Source organism: Eptesicus fuscus, chromosome 20 (assembly GCF_027574615.1).
Source record: "Eptesicus fuscus isolate TK198812 chromosome 20, DD_ASM_mEF_20220401, whole genome shotgun sequence".
Taxonomy (NCBI): domain Eukaryota; kingdom Metazoa; phylum Chordata; class Mammalia; order Chiroptera; family Vespertilionidae; genus Eptesicus; species Eptesicus fuscus.
Window position 1 is genome coordinate 1,696,357 of NC_072492.1, and position 20,990 is coordinate 1,717,346.

Genomic DNA, 20,990 nt, shown 5'->3' on the forward strand with positions numbered 1-20,990 from the left:
GATTGGACCAAGAGGGGACGGAAGGAAGGAAGGAAGGAAGGAAGGAAGGAAGGAAGGAAGGAAGGAAGGAAGGAAGGACGGAGGGAGGGAAGGAGGGACGGAGGGAGGGAGGGAAGGGGATGGGAGGGAGAAGGGGAGGGAGGGAGGGGGACGGGAGGGAGAGCAGAGTGGGAGGGATGGGGCTGTGGTGCTGTGGGCAGTGGGCGGGAGCTGCAGCCACAGAGTGACAGGGAGGGAGGCTGGGGAAGCTCCTGGCCGCGGGGCCGGTGGCACAGGCGTCCCTCTGGCCACACGCCCTGCCCTCACGTGAGCTCCTGTCCCCCAGCTTTGCAGATATCCTGTTTGTGACCATCCCCTCCCGGAACATGCTGGAGTTCAACCTGGCCAGCGAGAAGGTCATCCTCTTCTCAGCCCGCGCTCGGCAGGTCAAGACCCTGGTGGACGACTTCATCCTGGAGCTGAAGAAGGTCCGGGTCCTCCCACGGAGCCCCCGCCGGGAGCTGAGGCCCAGGGCAGGCTCTCCACCCCACCCCAGCCACCCGGCCTGGGAAGCAGGGGCGTGTGGTGGCCAGAGGCCGAGTTACCGACTTCTGTGGCCTTCGGGCCGAGGCGGCTCCGCCTCGCGCGGGATTGCCCTTTGGCCTCTGCCTGCTCCTCAGCAGGGCGCCTCCCCTGAGCGTGCCCCACGGCGGCCCGGCCAAGCGCAGGCCGCTCCTCGGCCCGGCCACGCCGCAGGCCGCAGTGGGACGCCGTGGCGGGGCGCGGGGCGGCATGTACCTGTGCTCCAGCACCATCTGCCTTCTTCAGGCCGGGCCTCTGCCCCTCGAGCCTTCTCCCCGTGCCCCTCCCTTTCACTTAGGAAAGTTCTCTGATGAAGTGGGAGGAACGCCTGTGCGTGGGGGGCAGGGGCGTGGCCCTCGCCTCTGGGCGCGGGAAAGGGCCTGTGGCCTCACCCTGCCCCTGGCCACCCAGGACTCGGACTACGTGGTTGCTGTGAGGAACTTCCTGCCTGAGGACCCGTCGCTGCTGGCCTTCCACAAGGGCGACATCATCCACCTGCAGCCGCCGGAGCCGCCCCGCCTGGGTCGGTGCCTCGGGGTGGGGTGGGCACTGGCGGGGAGTCCGGGCCAGGGGCCGCCCTGGCAGTTGCTGACGTACGCCCGGCCGCAGGCTACAGCGCCGGCTGTGTCGTCCGCAAGAAGGTGGTATACCTGGAGGAGCTGCAGAGGCGAGGCCCTGACTTCGGTGGGTCCCGGGTCCCCTGCCCAGCTTCGGAGTCCAAACCCCAGAGCCCACGCAGCTTCCCGGCTTCCTGCACTCGCACCACCGGGCAGGATGGTCCTCGGGGCCCGAGTGCTCTGGCCGGGCCAGGCCTCCCAGTGACCCAGGCCTCCCAGGCCACCCGCCCAGCCTCCGCCCGCCGATCTGGCGGAAGGGTCTCTGGGCATCGGCGCTTCCGTGTGGCGGATCCCTCTGTGCCACACATGCCACCCCGCCTCCCCCGAGCCCAGGCCCCTCCACCAGGAGCTCGAAGGGGTGTCCTGAGAGCCCCCAGTCCCAGGAGGGGGCGCCCTGCTCGCCCCTGACTCCTTCCCCGCCCCCCAGGCTGGAGGCTCGGGGCCATCCACGGGCGCGTGGGGCGCTTCCCTTCCGAGCTGGTGCAGCCCGTGGCCGCCCCCGACTTCTTGCAGCTGCCCGCGGAGCCCAGCCGGGGTCGTGCCGCTGCCGTGGCCGCCGCCGTGGCCTCCACGGCTGCCGCACGGGAGGTGGGCCGCAGGAGAGAGGTGAGGCCGGTGGGCCAGGCCAACTGGGTGGAGGCCGCAGGGGGTCGTCTGACTGGAGGTGGGGGGAACAAGGTCTGCCTAGGGTGTTGGCCAGTCCTGGGTGGGGAGAAGGCGTGGGGCTCGCCCGACAGTGACCTGTGGCACGTGGCCAGCGATGTTGGAGAGGTGCCAGACGGGTGGAGAAGGGTGGGTCAGCAGAAGGACTGCTACCAGGCCAGGTGGCAGGACGGGGCCGTGGGGGGCAGGGTCGCGCATGGGGGTGGTGGTGGCGAGAGGTGGAGTGGGTTAGAGCTAATTGTAAGGGCAAGGCCAGCTCAACCAGGCATCTGGAGTGGTGGGGCCCACTGGGCACGTGGTGGCTGTGGCCTGGTCGAGGGGGTGTTGGGGGGAGCAACCTGGGGCAGTCTGGGCGCATTCACCTGGGGTTGAGTTGAGTCAGGTTTGGCGGGGATGGTGGATGGGGAGGTTGGACGGCCCTCCTAGCTCCTGCCCCCTGCAGGGTTCCCCCATCAGGACCGGCTCGGCTGGTCATGGGGAGGATGTCCTGGCTCCCCCACCACGCACGATGCTGGCGTTTGCCCAGAAGTATTTCCGTGACCCTCAGAGGAGACCCCAGTGAGTGGTGACCCCACCCAACCCCCACCCAAGGAGTTCCTCCTGGGGCTTCGTCAGTGTCCAAGGGCAAGGCCACCTCTGTGAGGGGAGAACCCTCAGGCGTGAGGCCACCTGCACCCGTTGTGGGAGCCTGGGGGCGGGGCGGGGGAGCCGCAGGCCTTGACTCTGGTCTCCCCCTCTGCTTCCTGCCCTAGGGACGGCCTCAGACTCAAATCCAAGGAGGGCCGGGAGTCCAGAACCTTGGAGGACATGCTTCGCTTCACCAAGGTGCCAGCCTAGGCCTCAGTTTCCCCATCTGTAAAATGGTGGTGCAGGCCTTGGAGCAAACAGCCTCGTCCTCAGAGTGACCCCCACCCTCAGCACCTGAGGGCCTGCGAGCGCCTCTGTCCCAGTGTCCGCCCGGCTCCCCTTGCATGACCTGGACCGCCCTGTCTGAGACAGGCCATACCACCTGGCCCCCTCTGTTTGGACACCCCCCCCCATCCTGACGCACCTCCTCCCTGACAGAGCCCGCTCCAGGAATCCCTCATCGAGCTCAGCGACGCCAGCCTCAGCAAGATGGCCACCGACATGTTCCTAGGTGTGGGGTGGGCTTGACCCTGGGCCGGGGGCCAGCACTACCTGCCCCTGCTCATCACCCGCCTCTGCTCCTCAGACGCTCCCCGCCCCCAGTCAGACATGGGGCTCCTCTAAGAAAGAAGCCCCAGCTGCCCCTGGCCACAGCCTCTCCGAGAGGGGCCTCCCTGGGGCCCCCGAGGGCGGGCAGCTCGGGTCCGGGGCTGAGTGGGGTGTTGCCTGCAGCCGTGATGCGGTTCATGGGGGACGCCCCGCTGAAGGGCCAGCGCGAACGGGATGTGCTCTGCACCCTCCTGAAGGTCAGTTCGCCCACCTTGCTGTGCGCTCTCCCCGTTCTGTGACTCAGTTTCCCCATTGGGAACCAGAGTTGCAGGACTTTGGGGTGGGCAGCTTCTAGCGTGGCCCCAAGGAGGACTGCATCCGCCGGAGGGGAGGGACTGGAGAGGGACACGCGGCCCGTCTCACACGCCCGCTCTGTTCTGTGCCGGCTTGTGGCGTGACCTGGCCGCCCGCAGCTGTGCGCCGAGCAGGAGGCCCTGCGGGACGAGTGCTACTGCCAAGTGGTGAAGCAGCTCACAGACCGCGCCGGCGGCGAGCAGTGCGTGTCCCCCCCCCACCCCCCCACCCCCCCCACCCCCGTCCCCTGTCCCTCCGGGAGCACAGCCCGCCTCCTGCTCCAGGCCTGCCCCTCCCAGCCTCTGCCCCAGTCCTCTCCTCACTCGGTAGACAAAGCCTGCGGATCTGGAATTGCGTGTCTGAGACCAGCCACTCCTGCTCTTGGCGCTTCCGTGCCTCCCTGTAAAATGGTAGCAATCCCGCGTGAATCCAGGTACTGGTGGCAGGTGCCAGAGACTCAGGTCAAGCTGGTTTAAGCAACAGAGCGCCCAGGTACCTGGAAAGGAGTTCAGGCCTGGCTAGCTCCAGGCTTGCCCGTGTCCTGGCGGCTTCCTCGGTGGTGATGTCATCCCCAAGCACCACCCCATCCATTTGCAAGGTGGCCGCTCTGGAAAGACATTGCGCAGCTCAGCAATCCCAGAGAAAGCAACACTGACCCATCATCTGCAGCAGAAAGCCCCAGTCCAGTCCCATTGGCCTGACAGCCACACACACGTTTATCCCTAACCAACCACAGAGGCTGGGGGCGCAGAGCTGTGATGGGCTCGACCCGGGTCACATTCCTGTCCCTAAAGCCATCACCGCAGCCGGAGGGAAGCTGGGCTCTAATCTGGCCAGACCTGGTGTCCTGCTGTCGCCACAGCACGCGGCCCTAGTGAGGGAGGTGTGGGCACGGGGAGCCCGCGTGCTCCCCAGGCACTAGAGGCCCCACGGGCGAAACCCTCCCGCAGGGCTCGCACAGGAGCAGCCACAGCAAGTGCCCAAGCGTGTGCTGCTCTCATTGCCACTGGCTCGCTGTCCTGTTCCTTCCCCCCCTCCCCGCCCCCGCCTTCCTGGGAATTTTAGAGCCATTCAGCTCATGCTCCTGTCCCTGCCCACCCAGGCCTCCCCTGCCACTGCCTTCCCACAGCTCCCCCCCCCTCCCGGGCTCCCCCTCATGGACCTTTGCCCAGAAGCCTCTCAGAGAGTCTCCCCAGGGAAGGTGTTCCCTGGTGCATGTCGCGGCCTCGGGCCCTTCCCTCCCTGCCTCCAAGCAGAACCTACCTCCTGCCTGGCGCTGGGGCCACCACCCTGCCCTCCCCAGGCAGGAAGAACACCCAGACCCAGAGCTGCCTGAGAACCGGGGCCCTCCAGCCCCGCCCCGGAGACTCGGGGCTTGGCGGTCCTGCTGTGGCCACGTGGCGTGGTCCTATGCATGTGTCCTCACAGGGACAGCTGCCAGCGGGGCTGGAGGCTGCTGTACATCGTGACCGCCTATCACAGCTGCTCGGAGGTCCTCCGGCCACCCCTCGTCCACTTCCTCCAGGATGTGAGCCAGAGCCCAGGCCTGCCCTTCCAGGGTGAGGGGCACAGCAAGGGGGGCCCAGGGCCGAGGGTCTGTCTGCGTGGGTACCGGCCAGGCAGCCAGCAAGAGGGGAAATCCAGAGAGCCTGGCCCTGCACGGTGCCTGGGCCATGTTCGCTGACTCCCTCCCTCCCCGGTGCTGTGGGGGCCCCGCAGAGCTGGCGCGCTGGGCTGTCTGGTCGGGGGAGGGAGGCGTGTCAGAGGAGATGGATGGGCTTCCCAGAGGAGGTGTGGCTCTGGGGGCGGGGGGTTCTCCTGTGCTGAGTGGCAGGAGCCAAGGCCTGGAGGTGGGCAGAGTGGCATGGGGAAGAGGAGAGGGGGTGCAAGGCCCGGCTGCTGGGGCGGGCTCTGCTCCTTGGGTCTTTGGGAATCAACAGGGACTTGAGCGGGTCCAGGCAGGGGTGGCCCCAAAGCTGGGGCAGCGGCTCAGCCTTACCCCCTTGGAGCGTGGAGGGGAGGGGCCACTCCTCAACCTCATTGCCAGCCTTGTTTCCATAGCAACTCCCTGGTCCCCCTGAGAAAGAGCCAGGGCCCTGCGGTCACCGCAGCAGCAGTGAGAGATGGGGGACCTCCCTCTCCGCCTCCGAATCCTCCTCGGATTTGCTTAACGCCCACTCCCAGGTCTGAGGTGGAGGCCCGGCTCCAGGGGCTCCGAGCGGGTCCTGGGCTTGCCCTCCCCAGCAGGGTGCGGCACTGCTTAGTCAGAGACGCGCGGGAGCAGGCCCTGGGGTCCCCTGCCGGGCAGGGCACAGCTGCATCCCCATAGTCACACAGCCTCTTAGGGACAAGCCCCCCGTCAGCAGCTCAAGGTGACAGCTATTTCCAGGGCTCATAGGGCAGCCAAGGGGGCCGTGGACTTAACAAAAGGCCTGACCTATGGGATGTGGGTTTGAATGCGGCACTAGCACTCCAGCCTTTGACCTTGGGCAAATCACTGCCCCTCTCTGGACTGAGAGTAAAAGCCCGTCCCACTGGCTGTGCAGAGAACCAGTGGGCTGGCGGCTGTTGGCCAGAGGAGCCTGCCTCCGACTGCCGACCTGGGCAAGGCCTTGGCTCTGTCTCTGTAGGAATCGCCAAGGCCTGTGAGCAGAACCTGCAGAAAACCCTGCGCTTCGGCGGCCGTCTGGAGCTGCCCAGCAGCATGGAGCTCCGGGCCCTGTTGGTGAGCGTGGGGGTGGGGGTCAGGGCGAGCGGAGAGGCCTGCTGGGCTCAGAAGGCCTTCAGGCCCCGGCACGGGTGCTCCTGCAGGGCCTGCCTGACCTTTGGCTCAGGGACTCCCGTGGCGGGACGATGGCTGGCCCAGGTCCCATTACCCAGCCTGTCCTGTCTCCTCACCCTCTCCTGTCCCAGGCGGGCCGCAGTTCCAAGAGGCAACTCTTCTTCCTCCCTGGGGGCCTCGAACGCCATCTCAAAATCAAAACGTGCACCGTAAGTGAGGGGGCGTTTCCAGCAAGCAGCCGCTGGGGGATGGGGGGCAGCGGCAAGGACACCCCAGTCTCCAGAGTGGCCCCCAAGGGTACTGAGCCCCTCCAGGCTCTCTCACATAGTCCACAAGGCAGGACACTTCTCAGAAGAGCAGGCTGAGCCTGGGGAGGTGGAGCCTCCAGCTCAGGTCACACTGCGAACAAGGGCCAGCCTGGGCCTCTCAGACCAGCTGTGTCCCGGCCTGTGCGGCGGTTCCCGGGGCCCAGGCGCCTCTGTGCGGCCGGCAGCTCTGCTCTCCGGTGCTGGCGGCTGGGAGGACAGGTGGGCGCGGCTGGCGCAGCCTCACTCGCCCCTCCCGCAGGTGGCCCTGGACGTGGTGAAGGAGATCTGTGCTGAGATGGCCTTGACTCGCCCTGAGGCCTTCGATGAATATGTCATCTTTCTTGTCACCAACCGAGGTGAGTTGCCAGAGGACCCAGCATGCTGGGCTCACGCCCTGCATGGCCTCCAGGGTCCAGGCCGGATGCCACTTTCTCCCAGAAGCCCCTCGACCCCCGTGTGGAGCGACCATTCTGTGCACCGAGCACCCCAGCCCTTGGTCTGTCCCTCTCTGCTCCGCTGTGTGTACGTTTGTCTCGCCTACCAGACTGGGACTTCGTGGAGGAGGGGTCCCTGACGCCTCCGCTGCCCCTCGGGGCCTGCCCAGGGACCCTGCCCGCAAGGAGCCCCATCCTAGGAATGTTTCCCTTAATAGGCCCCAGCTCCTGGAACCCACAGGGCGAGCATTCTCCCCGCCACTTGTGCCTTAACATAGCCATAGAGGCCCTCCCTGGGTCTCACAGGTCCTTCTCCTGTGGCCCCACCCCTGCCCTCTGCTGTTTACCCACGGAGACGCCAGCTGGCCGGCTGCATCCTCTCCTACCAGCTCTCCCACTGCCACCTCATCCCTGGACCACGTGTCTGTCCTCAGCCCTTGTCCGGAGTCCAGCCAAGGCATGGCAGGAGGGGAAGGCAGTAACAGACAGTCCTGTGACTGACACAGACTATGTGGCAGGCACAGTTCAAAGCATTTAATCCACCATCTCCTTCAATCCCCACAACAGCCCTACTCGTGGAGCTCATTATCACCCCCATTTATAGATGGGGAAACTGAGGCCCATGCGGGTGTAGTAGTCTCTTGTTGCTGCTGTAACAAATCACCACATACTGGGGGGCTTAAAACCACACGCGCTTGTATTTTTATGGCTCTGCAGGTCCTGAAACCAGTCCTGGGGCTGGTTCCTGCTGGAGCCTCTAGGGGAGACACTCTTTTCTTGTCTTTTCCAGCTTGTTGAGACTACCCACATTCCGTGGCTCATGCCCTTCCTCCATCCCCAAAGCCAGCAAGGCAGCATCTTCCTCTCTCTCTCTCTCTCTCTCTCTCTCTTCTCTCTCTCTCTCTCACTTGTTCCTTCTTATAAGGATCCTTGAGATTGCATTCGGTCTACTTGGATGACCTAGGATAATGTCTCCATCCCAAGATCTTTAACTTAACCCAGGGGTCCTCAAACTTTTTAAATAGGCGCCAGTTCACTGTCCCTCAGACCGTTGGAGGGCCGGACTATAGTTTAAAAAAAACTATGAACAAATTCCTATGCACACTGCTAAGTCGGCTGCTAGGCAGGACAGGCAGCGGCGGCAAAAACACCCGGCGGGCCGGATAAATGTCCTCGGCGGGCCGCATGTGGCCGCGGGCCGTAGTTTGAGGACCCCTGACTTAATCACATTTGCAAAGTCCCTTTTGCCATGAAGGTGACGTATTCACAGGTCCCAGGGTTAGGACATGGGTGTCTTTGAGAAAGGGCCAGTAATCAGCCTGCCTTGGAGGTCAAGGGACTTACCCAAGGTCACATATTTGGGCTTTGAACCCAGGCTATCTGGGCTCAAGAGTCCGGACTTTATCATCATGACCCGGCCCTCTCTTTGGTAACATTTTATGGGCGGTGTGGGACGGGGAGCAGAAGTGTCTGTGCAGGAAATAAAGAAGCCTCCCTCAGCCTCGCCACGGCTTTGACCCACTCGGTGCCCGGCTGCGTCCTCCCCACCCCCACTCAAGAGCCCAGCAGTGCCCTCTGAAGGGGTTCTGCCGAAAGGCACGCATTGCGCCTCCCCTTGTCCCCATCTCCTCTGGAAACGGACTGGGCTGTGTCTGAGCGTGACCCAGATCACCTTCCCAGACCCAGCGGCCACAGAGAGGCATTCCCGTCGGCAGTCATCAGCACCCACACACACAGGGCGCCCTGGTCCTTAGCATGTCCCAGCCGAGGGGCTTGCCCAGGTGATGCTCGCCTGGGTGACAGGTTGGGGGTGTACGCCTGTGCACACACGTGCCCCCAGCTGCCTCTGGCTCTCCCCAGGCCAGCACGTGTGCCCACTCAGCCGCTGCACCTACATCCTGGACGTGGCCTCAGAGATGGAGCAGGTGGACGGCAGCTACATGCTCTGGTTCCGGCGTGTGCTCTGGGACCAGCCACTGAAGTTTGAGAATGAGCTCTACGTGACCATGCACTATAACCAGGTCAGCACGTGTGGGCCGCTCATGCTCTGGAACCTTCCTGGCTCCCCCAGGACTGTGAGGTCAAACTCCATGGCCGTTCGTTTGAGGCCTTCACGATTCGGGTGGTCCCCGCTGACGTTTCTAGCCCTGGTGCCCTGCTCCCGGCATGGCTTCCTCGGAACAGTCAGTGACGTGACCCTCACTACCTAGCATCAGTGATGAGAGAGACTCATTGATTGGCTGCCTCTTGCACACCCCCTACTGGGGATCGAGTCTGCAACCAGGGCATGTGCCCTGAACGGGAATTGAACCCTGACCCCTCCTTGTTCATAGGTCGATGCTCAACCACTGAGCCACACCGGCCGGGCATGTCTCTGCTTTTCTAAGTCCTCCCCAGCAAGGCTGCCCCAAACAGCACCTCTTCCCCTTCTCGCCTCCTCAGAGTGCATGGCCTGTCCCTCTCAGCCTAAGGAGCCGTGGCTGCCAGTGTTGCTTTTACCTTTGTGTTACTCCCTGTGGAACCCCGGCCCTCTAAGTTAGGGTCCTGAGCTTTTTAAACCCAGCTCTCCCTCCTCTGCTAACATTTGTGGAAGTGCTTGGACAGAGAGTGTTTTTCCTGTGGAGCTGGTGCCAAATTCTCCCCAATTCCAAGTACAAAATAAGGTTACTTGGCTTTTATGGCCACATGGTGTCACTGTTGCCGACTACCCCACGCAGTCCAGTCCAGTGCTGGTCTAGGTGTGGCCTATAGGCCAGCAGCGTTCCTTGGGAACTTTTTTAAAAATATATATTTTATTGATTTTTTACAGAGAGGAAGAGAGAGGGATAGAGAGCTAGAAACATCGATGAGAGAGAAACATCGACCAGCTGCCTCCTGCACACTCCCCACCGGGGATGTGCCCACAACCAAGGTACATGCCCTTGACCGGAATCGAACCCTGGGACCCTTCAGTCCGCAGGCCGACGCTCTATCCACTGAGCCAAACCGGTTTCAGCCCTTGGGAACTTGTTAAAATGCAAATCCTTAAGTCTAGCCCCAGATCTAGTGACTCAGAGTCTGGGGGTACAGCCCATGACTCTGTTTTCAGTAACTCAAGCATGTTCCATTTTCAGTGACCCCAGCCCAACAGACACCCACACGCTCCCACATCACTGGGGACTGCCATGCCCCACGTGCTTGAACGCCCTGCACACCTGCTGCCCTGCAGGTCCTGCCCGACTACCTGAAGGGCCTCTTCAGCAGCATGCCAGCCGGCCAGCCCCGCGAGCAACAGCTGCAGCAAGTGTCCAAGCTGGCGTCCCTGCAGCACCGGGCCCAGGACCTCTTCTACCTGCCCAGCATGTGAGCACCTGCCCGCCCGCCAGCCCCCACATTCTCAGAGTTGGACATCCCAGGCCCTGTGCGCCCCGCTCACACCGGCAGGCTGTCTGGGAAGGGGCTGACCTGGCTATGGGCGAACATCCTCCAACTCGCCCTAAGAGCTGGGGCCCTCCTCCTCCCACAACAGGGTGCTTCCAGCTGGTCTTACAGCTCAGAGTAAATTTAACGATAAGAGGCTTTCAGGACACACAGCCCCGTCACCCGGGGAATACACGTGGCCGTGCAGAAATGTTCACCAGGGCGTTGCATCCAACAGCAAGGCCTTCCTGGGTGCTATGTTCTCACAGGGGTGATAAATCAGTCCTTCTCAGACTTGGTCTCAGGAATAGGACCCCAAAGAGCTTTTGTTTATGTGGGCTGTATCTATTAATATAAATTTACCATAGTCAAAACTAAACTAAGGAACAATTTAAAATATTAATTAATTTAAAAACAAGGATAATATATTACATTTCTCTATATAAAGGCCTAAGCAACTGTTCAACCTTTCAACCAGTAGCTATGACGTGCACTGACCACCAAGGGGCAGACGCTCAACGTACAGGCGTGGAAACATGGAACACACTGATGAATCTCAGAGGGAAGAGGGGAGGGGCACACGGCCTTCAACTGCATGTCAGCACCAGCAGCAGACACAAGCGCTCAGCCCCCACTAGGCCCATGCCACTGTGTTTTCCGCTCCTGCATTGAACGTCTGCCCCTGGTGGTCAGTACATGTCATAGCTCCCAGCTGGCCGGTCGGCCAGTCGCTTAGGCTTTTATATATAGATAATATAAATTAACATTACATGTTAATATAAACAACATAAAAATATATTTTCCAAAAAAAATTTAGTGAGAAGAGTGGCACTGTTTTTACATTTTGTAAATCTATTTTATTTTATTTCTTTTTATTTATTTTAGAACAAGGGGCAGGGAGAGAGAGAAACAGTGATCTAAGAGATAAACATCTATGGGTTGCCTCCCAAAACATGCCCTGACTGGGAATCAAACCCACTACCTTTTGGCATACGGGGCACCACTCGAGCCCACTAAGCCACAGCGGCTGGGGCTGTGAATTTCTTCACCGTGTGGCTGAACAGAAGACACCTGCATTCTCATGCCTGCTTCTGCAGCCAGTCTGCTCAGGTCTCACATGCCGTGTAGCCTCTGGCAGACTCCCCTGTACTTGTTAGAGAGCGAGAGGGGAAAAACCAAATAACGGCTTAGTGTTAACATGGAAGTGTCCTTGACCCCCCAGAGCCTCGGCCCCACTTTGAAAATCCCTGTGTGAATAATGGTAAGATAATGTATCTACAGTGAATGTCCTGGTGCCGTAATTCAGTAAGGGCTCAATACGTAAAGCCCTTTTATATTATGGTTTTAAGCAAAAAGCAGGGAAGCACATAAAAGTATACTATAATCTAATCCTGGGTAGAAAGAATCATTGAGTTCTTACTTTCTGCAAAGCACTCTGTATCCACTTTATTTTCCCCTTATACAGATGAGGCAACTGAGGCCCAGAGAGGTCACATGGCTTACTGAAGCTTAAGTGTGTGTGTGTGTGGGGGGGGGTAGAACAAGGATGCAACCCTGGGGAGGCCAGGCCCAGGTGCCAGGCCAGTACCCCAGCACTGCAAAGAAGGGGGTCTCCTGGGAAAGGGGATGCCATGATTTTCTCCCAAACTTTTCCCAGCCTGCAGCTCAGGGTACTGGACTGGCTGGAACTGCTGTTGGTATTTTCCAGATGCCCGGAGAGGCCCAGGCGCTGCCCTGAGGAAGCCAGCATGTTAGAGAGAAGGGGCTGGAGTGGAGATGGGGGTCTTGCAGCTTTCCTCTACCCCAGACTCTGACTAGTGCTGGCGGTGGCTTTGCGGCTCTGGTATTTCCACACCTGCCACCACCTTGTGCTTGCCCCTCTAGCCTGGGTTTCTCCTTAGGGGTAGGCACTACAAAGTATGAACCCACCTAGGATTCAAATCTCAGCCCCCCACTCAGACTCACTTGGTTGTTGTGTGACCTTGGGCTAGTCAGTGAACTTTTCAGAGCCTCAATTCCCTCATCTTCAAACAGGAAGTCTGTGGTGCTGGCCAGCCGTTATTGAGCACCTGCTGTGTGCCAGGGCACCGTGTGAGCACTCAATACCCAGCCCCAACCCCTCTGCACTCCCCAGCGGTTAGTCTGCCGGGGAGGAGCGAGGAGCACATCGCTCTGCATAAGCCTGCAGTGAGGACCGCAGGAGACAGGTGCTCAGGACCGCCTTCCCTCCCCATGCAGACGGGAGGTCCAGCAGTACATCCCGGCTCAGCTCTACCACTCCACGGCCGGCTCCACCTGGCTCAGCCTGGTCAGTCAGCACCGGCAGCAGACACAAGCGCTCAGCCCCCACCAGGCCCGTGCCCAGTTTCTGGGTAAGAGTCCAGGGCTGGGGGAGAGGGTCCTGGGGGCTTTGCTGAGGAGGGGTTTGGAGGGTGGAGATGAAGGCACCTTGTTTTTTGCACAAAGGCATTTTCCGTGTGAGTCAAGCTGAGCTGCCCAGAGAGAACACCTTTCTAAAACTTTCGCCAAGGCACCACCTAGACTCTGGGTGGCTCTTGGCAGAGAGCGGGCTGCCAGGGCTAGGAGCTGCAAGCAGGGGGAGGGCAGGACGGTGCGAGACAGGAGGCTCAGAGGGAGCACCCCTGTGCTGGCTGCAGTGGGGAGGGGGAGGGCTGTGGGCAACATGCAGTTGAAGGCCGTGTGCCACTGATAAGCCCCTCCTTCTGACTGTCTCTCTCCTGCCCCAGGCCTCCTCAGCGCCTCACCCATGTTTGGCTCCTCCTTCTTCTTCATTCAGAGCTGCAGCAACCTTGCTGTGCCGGCCCCCAGCATCCTTGCCGTCAACCAGAATGGCCTCAACTTCCTCAGCACTGAGACCCACGTGAGTGGCCTCAGCCTGCTCCGCTGCTCACCCCTCTCCTTGGAGCCCACCCCTGTCCTCGGAGCCCACCCCTCAGGGGGACTGAGCCCAGCTCCACCACTTACACCTGTGTGACCTGGGGCAGTCCCCACACCTCACTAAGCCTCATTTCCTCGTCTGGAACACAGGGATAACAGAACCCACCCCATGAAGCTGTGACAGTAAAACACACGCTGAACACTCAAACAATGTCTTAGTCAGCGTGGGCTGCCACAGACTGGGGCTTCAGCACAGAAATGAACTGTAATGGTCTCTCAGTGTTGGAGGCTGGAAGTCCAAGACCCAGGTGCCGGCAGGGTTGGTTTCCTCTCCGTGGCTTATAGGTGGCCGTCTTCTCCGGGGTCCGCATGTGACCTGTTCTCTGCATGTGTGTTCCTGGTGTCTTTGTTTTGTCCAAATTTCCTTATCGCATGAGGACACTGTCAGATTGAGTTAGGGCCCCCTCTAATGCCGCAATTGAACTTAATCACCTCGTTCAAGGCCCAGTCTCCAAGTACAGCTATATTCTGAGGTATGGGGTGTTAGGGCTTCAACATATGGATTTGGGGGGACATGATTAAGACCATAACAAATAGGACGTGTTGCCCTTTTTTAGTTCTTCCAGAAGTGGACCTCCACATGAGGACAGGGCAGGTGGGTTATCTGGAGGTGGTTCCAGGAAGCACTGGAGTGAGGAAGTGAGATCAGGAAGGGACAGCCTCACTTCGGGGGAAGTGTAGGTTAGCAAGCAAGTTGCTGCCATGCAGGTGGCACGAGTCCAGCGGGCTCTCTGGAGACGGCATGGAACACACCCCACAGAGGATGCCCTCCCTGGGGTCAAGGGAGCCAGCGCGCCTACCCACCACGGCCCCATCTGTCATTAATGGAGGCATTCACGCTCTGGCTTTCCCGCACGTGCTCTGAGAGCCCCTGGAGCTAGAAAGCAAGCTCCACAGGGTGCAGGTGTTAAGAAGCAGGCTTGATGTTAAGGTCAGGGCACCCAGCATCTACAGCACCCCTGGATCCCAAGCACTTGGAAGAGTGCCTGGCACACTGCAGCGGTATGCATTAGCATTGTTAACCAGTTTTACAGGTGAGGTCCAGAGAGGTAAAGCGATGACTTGCTGCAGGTCACACAGCAAGTCACTGGGGAGCTGGTACTCGACCGGGGTGTCCTGCCTCCTGTTGATCAGGTCTGCGGGGGAGGGATAAAGGTGGGTGAGACTGTTCCACCCATAGGCCTGTCTGCCCCCTGCCCCAAGGAGCTGATGGTGAAGTTCCCCCTGAAGGAGATCCAGTCGACGTGGACCCAGCGGCCCACAGCCAGCTCCAGCTACCCCTACGTGGAGATCGTGCTGGGGGATGTGGCAGCCCAGTGCACCATGCAGCTGCAGCTGGAGCAGGTGGGCCCTCCCCCAGCACCCAGACCTTGTCACCCACCCTCACTCCCTTATTTCACTCACCAGGCTCTCCCCTGCGTCCGGCTCCAAGGGGACCCATCCCTGTCCCCTCCTTGTGTGTTCTGGCCAGGCCACAGGGAACATCCAGCCCAGTGCAGGTGACAGAGCTACCCCAACACTGCACAGAACTGCAGCCTTTACAGTGCTCTCCCAGGTCTTGGGGATGAGATGTTGGGAAAGAGCCAGGTTGTTTGCAGAATCGCGAGGAGTTTGGTAGGGAACCGGGAGACAGCCAGGACAGGAGAGGTCTTGGAGGTCCGTGAGTGCCAAGCTGAGGTCGGGGCTTTCCTCTGAGGGCACTAGAAGGTCGGTGAAAGGGCACTGACACAGAAGCTGGGCTTGGAAGGTCAATGTGGGGACTGGGATTAAGGAGGGATAGTGGGGTCCCCATGTGATATACAGAGACACAGGCCCACCTGCTTCTTCCTTATTTGCAGCAACTGTGGCTGTTCCTTGAAAGGCATGGCTGACCTCTGGGCTCCTGTCCAAGTATCACAGCCCCATGGGGGTGGGGAGCGCAAAACCAGAGTTTTCACCCCATTGAAAGAGGATTGAGGCTCACAGATTGGGGCAGAATGCGGGCTGCCTTTGACAGCCTGCCACATCCCTCCTCAAGATCTGGGCCCAGACAATGCCCATACCGGGGCTCACCTTGAAGGAGCTGATTTCCCAGGGCAAGAGAGAGCGTCTCCCACTGCCCAGCCCTGACTGACCGCCCAGAACAGAGCCCCTTTGGCTCTTTGTGGCCCTTGAAGAGCCTGCAACTCAGGACGAGGCTCCCCAGTTTGCTTCCTACTGTATCCCAATTCTGTTTCTGCCGAGGTCACCCCAATTCTGGCCTTACCCTCCGGCCCAGTCTGCTTCCCAGAACCCTCTTCTCTCAGCTCCCGCCAGTGAACCTCCTTCCTTATACGTGCCGACCACCCACTCTTCCTTGGGCTCCTTTCCTGATGCCTCCTCCTGGACTGCCTCTGAATGTTGCTGAGTTTGGGCTCCCCCGCCCCACCACCACCACCAGTACCCTCTGTAGCACTGAGGCTCCCCAAACCATTTGCTGTGAGAACCCCCATATTTATTCTCCTGCATGACCCACTCAGCATCTCCCTTGGAGATCAGCAGGTCTCTCCACTTTCCCTCCCAACCCTCCCAGGCACTGAAGCCCCCAACCTAGGAGCCCTTCCCCTCCCTGTCCCCTCCTCTCATTTTCTCTCTGCTCTCACCCCTCGCCCCAGCTATCCTGGCCTCTCCCCGCTCCCTGATGACAAGATTGCCCTCCCCTTCCTGCCCAGACCCTTTGTACTCACTGTCCTTCTACCTGGAATGCTTGCCCTCCCCCCCCTTCGCCTCTTAATCACAGGGCTCCCTCCCTCCCTCCCTTTATTTTAGTTTCAGTACAAACATCACCTCCTCCTAGAAGGCTTCCCTGACCCTCCTTCCTGATATTCGTCTCTTTCTGTCTTGGTAGCCCGCACTATGGCTTGCAAACCATTTAGTTATTTGTTTATGTGTTCTGTCTGTCCCCCCACTGACTGTCAGCACAAAGGGCAGTGTGTCTAGCACTACATCCACAGCACAGTGCCAGCGCAGCAGATGCTCAGCCATGGCTGGATGAACTGGTAGAGACCTTTTTAGCTTGTCCACTTCTGCCTCTTGCATATATGTGTACCGGGGACACATTCATTCAACACATAACCACTGAGCATCCCTAGGTCGCAGGCTCTGCACTGGCTGCAGGGACACTGAAGTGACTGAAACCCCTCAGCACTGGCTCTCACAGAGCCCGAGTCTCATGGGGGAAACAGATATCAAAGAATTTCTCCAATAAACCATGGCGATCAGTGCTGAGAGGGTGTCCTTGAGCTATCCGGGAGGTCATCGGGGAGGCTTCCAGGAGGTAGTGATGTCTGACTACAGCATGATTCAGCCAACAGACCCAGGCCCCTCTCCTGTCCACCTCTGACAGACTGTGAGGGTGTCTCAGCTACCCTGCTTCTTACTGAGCCTGTTTCCACACCTGTCAGGGGGCAATGATCCCAGTGAGGCCTGGAGCCCTGCAGCATGTAGGTAGGAGAACTGGCTGGGAGGAGACCCCATTGTGTACTCACTCGGATCAAATTAGTTGAGGTGGCCCTCAGGGTGGGACAGGCACAGCTAACCTCAGCAAAAAAGCAGTTCAGAGTGTTGGCCTCCTCCTACCTGGGTTCAAGTCTCCACCACCCACCAGCTCTGAGGCTCTGGCCTCAGTTTCCTCACCTGTGGAATGGGATCTCAGAGTGTGTGCCTCATAGGAACACTGGGGACTAGCAGGGGTAGGACACGGGACTCAGGACGATGCCTGCCACTCAGTAAGTATTGCCCTCATTACTTCTACCCTCTTTCCGGAGCAGCTTCTGCTGGCCCTCGGCATTCCCGGGGGATTCCAACTGCCTGTGGTCGAGAACCGTACTCACAGATGGCTTTTCCACAGGCCCCTGCTACCCACCCCCTCCTCCCCAATCCCCCAGTTGGGAGCCCTGAGGCTGAGACATAGCTTATTCTGGGCTGTGAGTGCCAGGTGGTAACAGTGGCAATACAGTTAGAAACTTACCATTTATTGGCTGGACTAATATTTTTTAAAATCTAAAGAATGTACACATGGAATCCTCACCACAGCTCCATGAGGCAGACCCTGGTAAACGGAGATCCTCCATGAGGCCACTGAGGCTCAGAAAGGTGCAGGAATTGGCCCTAGGTCACCCGGTTCACATGCAATAAAGCTGGCAGATGCTCTTGGTCTCCTGCTTGCTTACCCCTTCCAGCCTATAGCCAGCATCCCTCCTTCCAGCTTATCATGCTCCTCCCAGGGCCCTGGGGGAGCTGGGGAGACTGCCTCCCATCCACTTCTTACCCCACGGTGAGAGCTGGGGACGTGCTGGATGGCTGCGGACTCTGGTCTCTCCTGCAGGGCCTGGAACTGTGTCGAGTGGTGGCTGTGCACGTGGAGAACCTGCTCAGTGCCCGGGAGAAGCAGCTCACGCTGCCCCCCAGTGAGATCACGCTGCTCTGACCCAGCCTCCAGCCCTGCAACTGCACTCTGCCAGGAGGCTTGCTCTGTGGCCCCAGGGGAGTTACCGGGCCTCTCTGTGCTAATGACCTCTATAAGGACCAGAACCTTAGAGGAGACCAAAATGTAGGAGAAGGAATGACCCAAGTCCCCAGGAACCCAAGACCTATCCAGAGTTGGGATGGAGTCAAGACATGCAATCTTGAGTCAGAACGCAGGAGGAACCCCCAAAGGCTGCCCCATGGGCCTCCTGCCAAGTCCACTGCAGGCCCTGGCCCTGACTCCACCTGTGGCCTGGAAGCCCCAAACCAGTGGCCTGGATGAACTGGACTTTGCCTTTAGTTTGATGGGTCTGGTGTTCCGATCTGCTCCACTTCTCAGCCTCTCACATGCCCTCCTTGGGTGCCCCCGTACTGCCGCTCAGCTTGGCTTCATGACCCTTGGTCATTTCTGTACAAATAAAAGGTGCCCCTGGCAGCCAGTCCTCCATGGCTGCCAAGTGGCTGGAAAACAAATCTGAGGGAGGAAGCAGGAGCTGGAGGCCTAGCTGTGCCCCTGACTCACTGCCTATGAACAGAACTTCCAGCAGAGACATATCTTCGCCTCTCCTTGTAGACCTCTGTGCCCCCACTCCTTGGGGAAGCCCAACCCCAGGCCCCCATCATTGGATGGGCCATGTAAGGTTCAAGAGTGGTATAGTGGAGAAAGAAGTTTCATGTTAGGGGCTGGGGAGGGAGAAGTCTGAGAGCTTCCCAAAGAATAGGACTTTGTTATTGGGTTTTGAAGGATGAGTAGGAGTTTGTTAGGACTAGATGGAGCAGAGGGGAGTGAACATTCCAGAGAAAATGGTCTTTGTTCCCTACTGTATTCCCCAGAGCCTAGGACAAAGCCTAACACAAATTAGGCACTTAAAAAACACTGGTCACATGAATAAAATAATAAATGAATATTAATGGAAAGTGCTGGTGCTTTGGGGAGCCTGGGGGGGCGGGGAGGGCGAGCAGCAGACTTGGGAGAGGGAGTCTGAATAGGTATGTGGGGGCATAATTGGCTGAAGCCACGGGGTCAGAGGAAGGATTTATGCATCACCTATTAAGCACCTATTGTGTACTATGCAAATGCCAGGCACTGGACGTTGCTCATAGTTAAAGTATAGAGCAAGACAGGACTTGTAAATGGGCATTAGCTGGGTGAGGAGGGGAGGAAACAGCATGTGCAGAAACCCTGAAGTGGAGATTCCTCGAGGGTGGACATTCCTAGTGGCAGGACTTGAGACTGGAGGCTCACAGGGTGGTTCGGGTAAGGCTTTGCAGACCCTGTGGGATTTCATCCCAAAAGCCATGAGGAGCCTTCAAAGTTTTTTCAATGGAGGTGTGGCAATCTGCTCAGATTGTATTCTGAAAAGGTCATTCTGATCACAAAGCAGAGTGCATGTAGGAGGCAAGGAGACCAGAGGGGAGGCTGCTGCAGTGTCAGCTGGGAGACTGTGGTGTGGATAGTGGTGGTGGTGTAGAAGTTAAACTGGGAGAGATGTAGGTCCAATGGGAAGGACTGAGGGATCAATCAGGCCATCCTGAGGCAGGGATGTCCCACTTTCACCAATGTCTTAGGTTGGTTTCCTTCAGAAGCAGCCCCAAGATAAAGAGCCCAGTGAGGGGCGTGGGGGAAGAGCCCCACAAAGAGCTACGCCTGCTGCAGTAGGCCTACGCAGGTGTGAGCTGAGAGGCTTTTTGGGCTTCAGAATACGAGTAGGTCAGATGGTTGCCACTGGGAAGTGGATCCTCCAGGTTGAGCCATCCCAGCTGATGCACATGAACTGAGTAGCCTCCTGGCTACACCCTGACCAGACTGCAAATCTGTGAGCTGGATAACTGACTGAGGTCTCAGTTTTGGGGTGCTTTGTTACAGAGCACTGGGTAAGGAACACACTTGGGCTTTTGATTTCAGGACCTGCGCCTTAACAGCTGTTCTGGTGACTGGTGGCATTAGAGAGTTGAGCCCTCTTATGAGAAGGTAACAATCTCCATGAGGCAGACTGGAAAGTCAGAGGTGGTAGGAGAGTCAGACCCTGCTGTGTTCCCAGATACCCTATGGCCGTGGTCGGCAAACTGCGGCTCGCGAGCCACATGCGGCTCTTTGGCCCCTTGAGTGTGGCTCTTCCACAAAATACCACGGCCTGGGCGAGTCTATTTTGAAGAAGTGGCGTTAGAAGAAGTTTAAGTTTAAAAAATTTGGCTCTCAAAGGAAATTTCAATCGTTGTACTGTTGATATTTGGCTCTGTTGACTGATGAGCTTGCTGACCACTGCTCTAGGGGTACCCTACCTGGCCCAAGACCCAGAAAGACAGGAACTCCAGGTAGATGTAAGGAGATCCAGAGCAGAGGGGACCAAGCCCCACAGCCTACCATGGAGTGGGAACAATACAGGAAAAATGTCTGGGTGGAATGGGAGCCTGAGACAGTCAACTGGTGAAGGTTGGGGATCACGGATGGATGTAACAGGATGCACCATATCTGCGTGCTGAAAAGTAACGAAAAGGACCTTATTGCTGCCCCTGTGTGGGACAGGGGGTTGGACGTGGCCAGGTTCCAATGTCCACACACTCACCACTCTGGTCTTCCCCTGCCTGGGACCCACAAGACTCTTCAGAAGATCTTAGCTTGGTACTTAAAGGCCCAGGCTGCAGACCCAGAAAGGCCTGTGTTCAAATTCCACATCTGTATGCTGATTAGCTGTGTGGCCTTTTGCAAGTGACCTGGCAGGGGCCTTAAGTACAGTGCCCAGGGTCCCAGGTGTCCAGAATTCCCCATTACACAGATCCTGCTGTCCTGGCCTTGTCAAGTCAGTACACAACAACCTCCAGCTCCCAGCAGGGCCTGGTAGGATCCTCAGTTTACAGATGCAGAAACTGGAGTGTAGACTCGAGGTCAGCAATACCCTCTGCTTAACATACATGACTTCACTTCATCCTCACAACTACCATGTGAGGTGGGCACTAATGTTATTCCCATCTCACAGACCAGAAGACTGAGATTCAGAAAGAAAAGTCACTTGCCCAGGGTCATACAGCCTGTCAGGTCAAAATTCAAATCCAGCCCTAGCTGGTTTTGCTCAATGAATAGAGTTGGCCTGTGGACCAAAGGGTCCCGGTTGGATTCCAGTCAAGGGCATAGACCGCGGTTGTAGGCTCCTCCCTGGCCCCGGCCGCACAGGAGGCAACCAATAGATGTGTTTCTCTCACACTGATGTTTCTCTGTCTTTCCCTCGCTCTCTAAAAAATAAAATAAAAAGGA

The 20,990-nt window shown here is 58.8% G+C and overlaps 1 protein-coding gene across 1 annotated transcript in view; it reads left to right on the plus strand.

Annotated features, from left to right (window-relative positions):
- The window catches only part of MYO15A (myosin XVA), a 55,282-nt gene extending 37,578 nt beyond the window's left edge, over positions 1–17,704 (plus strand). Inside the window, exons 47-65 of the mRNA XM_054709330.1 lie at positions 326–467; positions 973–1,084; positions 1,171–1,245; positions 1,606–1,784; positions 2,284–2,399; positions 2,594–2,666; positions 2,907–2,979; positions 3,201–3,274; positions 3,491–3,573; positions 4,800–4,930; positions 6,002–6,096; positions 6,285–6,362; positions 6,721–6,817; positions 8,756–8,916; positions 10,104–10,237; positions 12,533–12,666; positions 13,042–13,175; positions 14,456–14,596; positions 17,598–17,704. Coding sequence (XP_054565305.1) covers positions 326–467; positions 973–1,084; positions 1,171–1,245; positions 1,606–1,784; positions 2,284–2,399; positions 2,594–2,666; positions 2,907–2,979; positions 3,201–3,274; positions 3,491–3,573; positions 4,800–4,930; positions 6,002–6,096; positions 6,285–6,362; positions 6,721–6,817; positions 8,756–8,916; positions 10,104–10,237; positions 12,533–12,666; positions 13,042–13,175; positions 14,456–14,596; positions 17,598–17,699 — 2,134 coding nt within the window. The 3' untranslated portion in view covers positions 17,700–17,704. The remainder of the gene's footprint in view (positions 1–325; positions 468–972; positions 1,085–1,170; positions 1,246–1,605; positions 1,785–2,283; positions 2,400–2,593; positions 2,667–2,906; positions 2,980–3,200; positions 3,275–3,490; positions 3,574–4,799; positions 4,931–6,001; positions 6,097–6,284; positions 6,363–6,720; positions 6,818–8,755; positions 8,917–10,103; positions 10,238–12,532; positions 12,667–13,041; positions 13,176–14,455; positions 14,597–17,597) is intronic.
- The last annotated feature ends 3,286 nt before the right edge of the window (positions 17,705–20,990 follow it).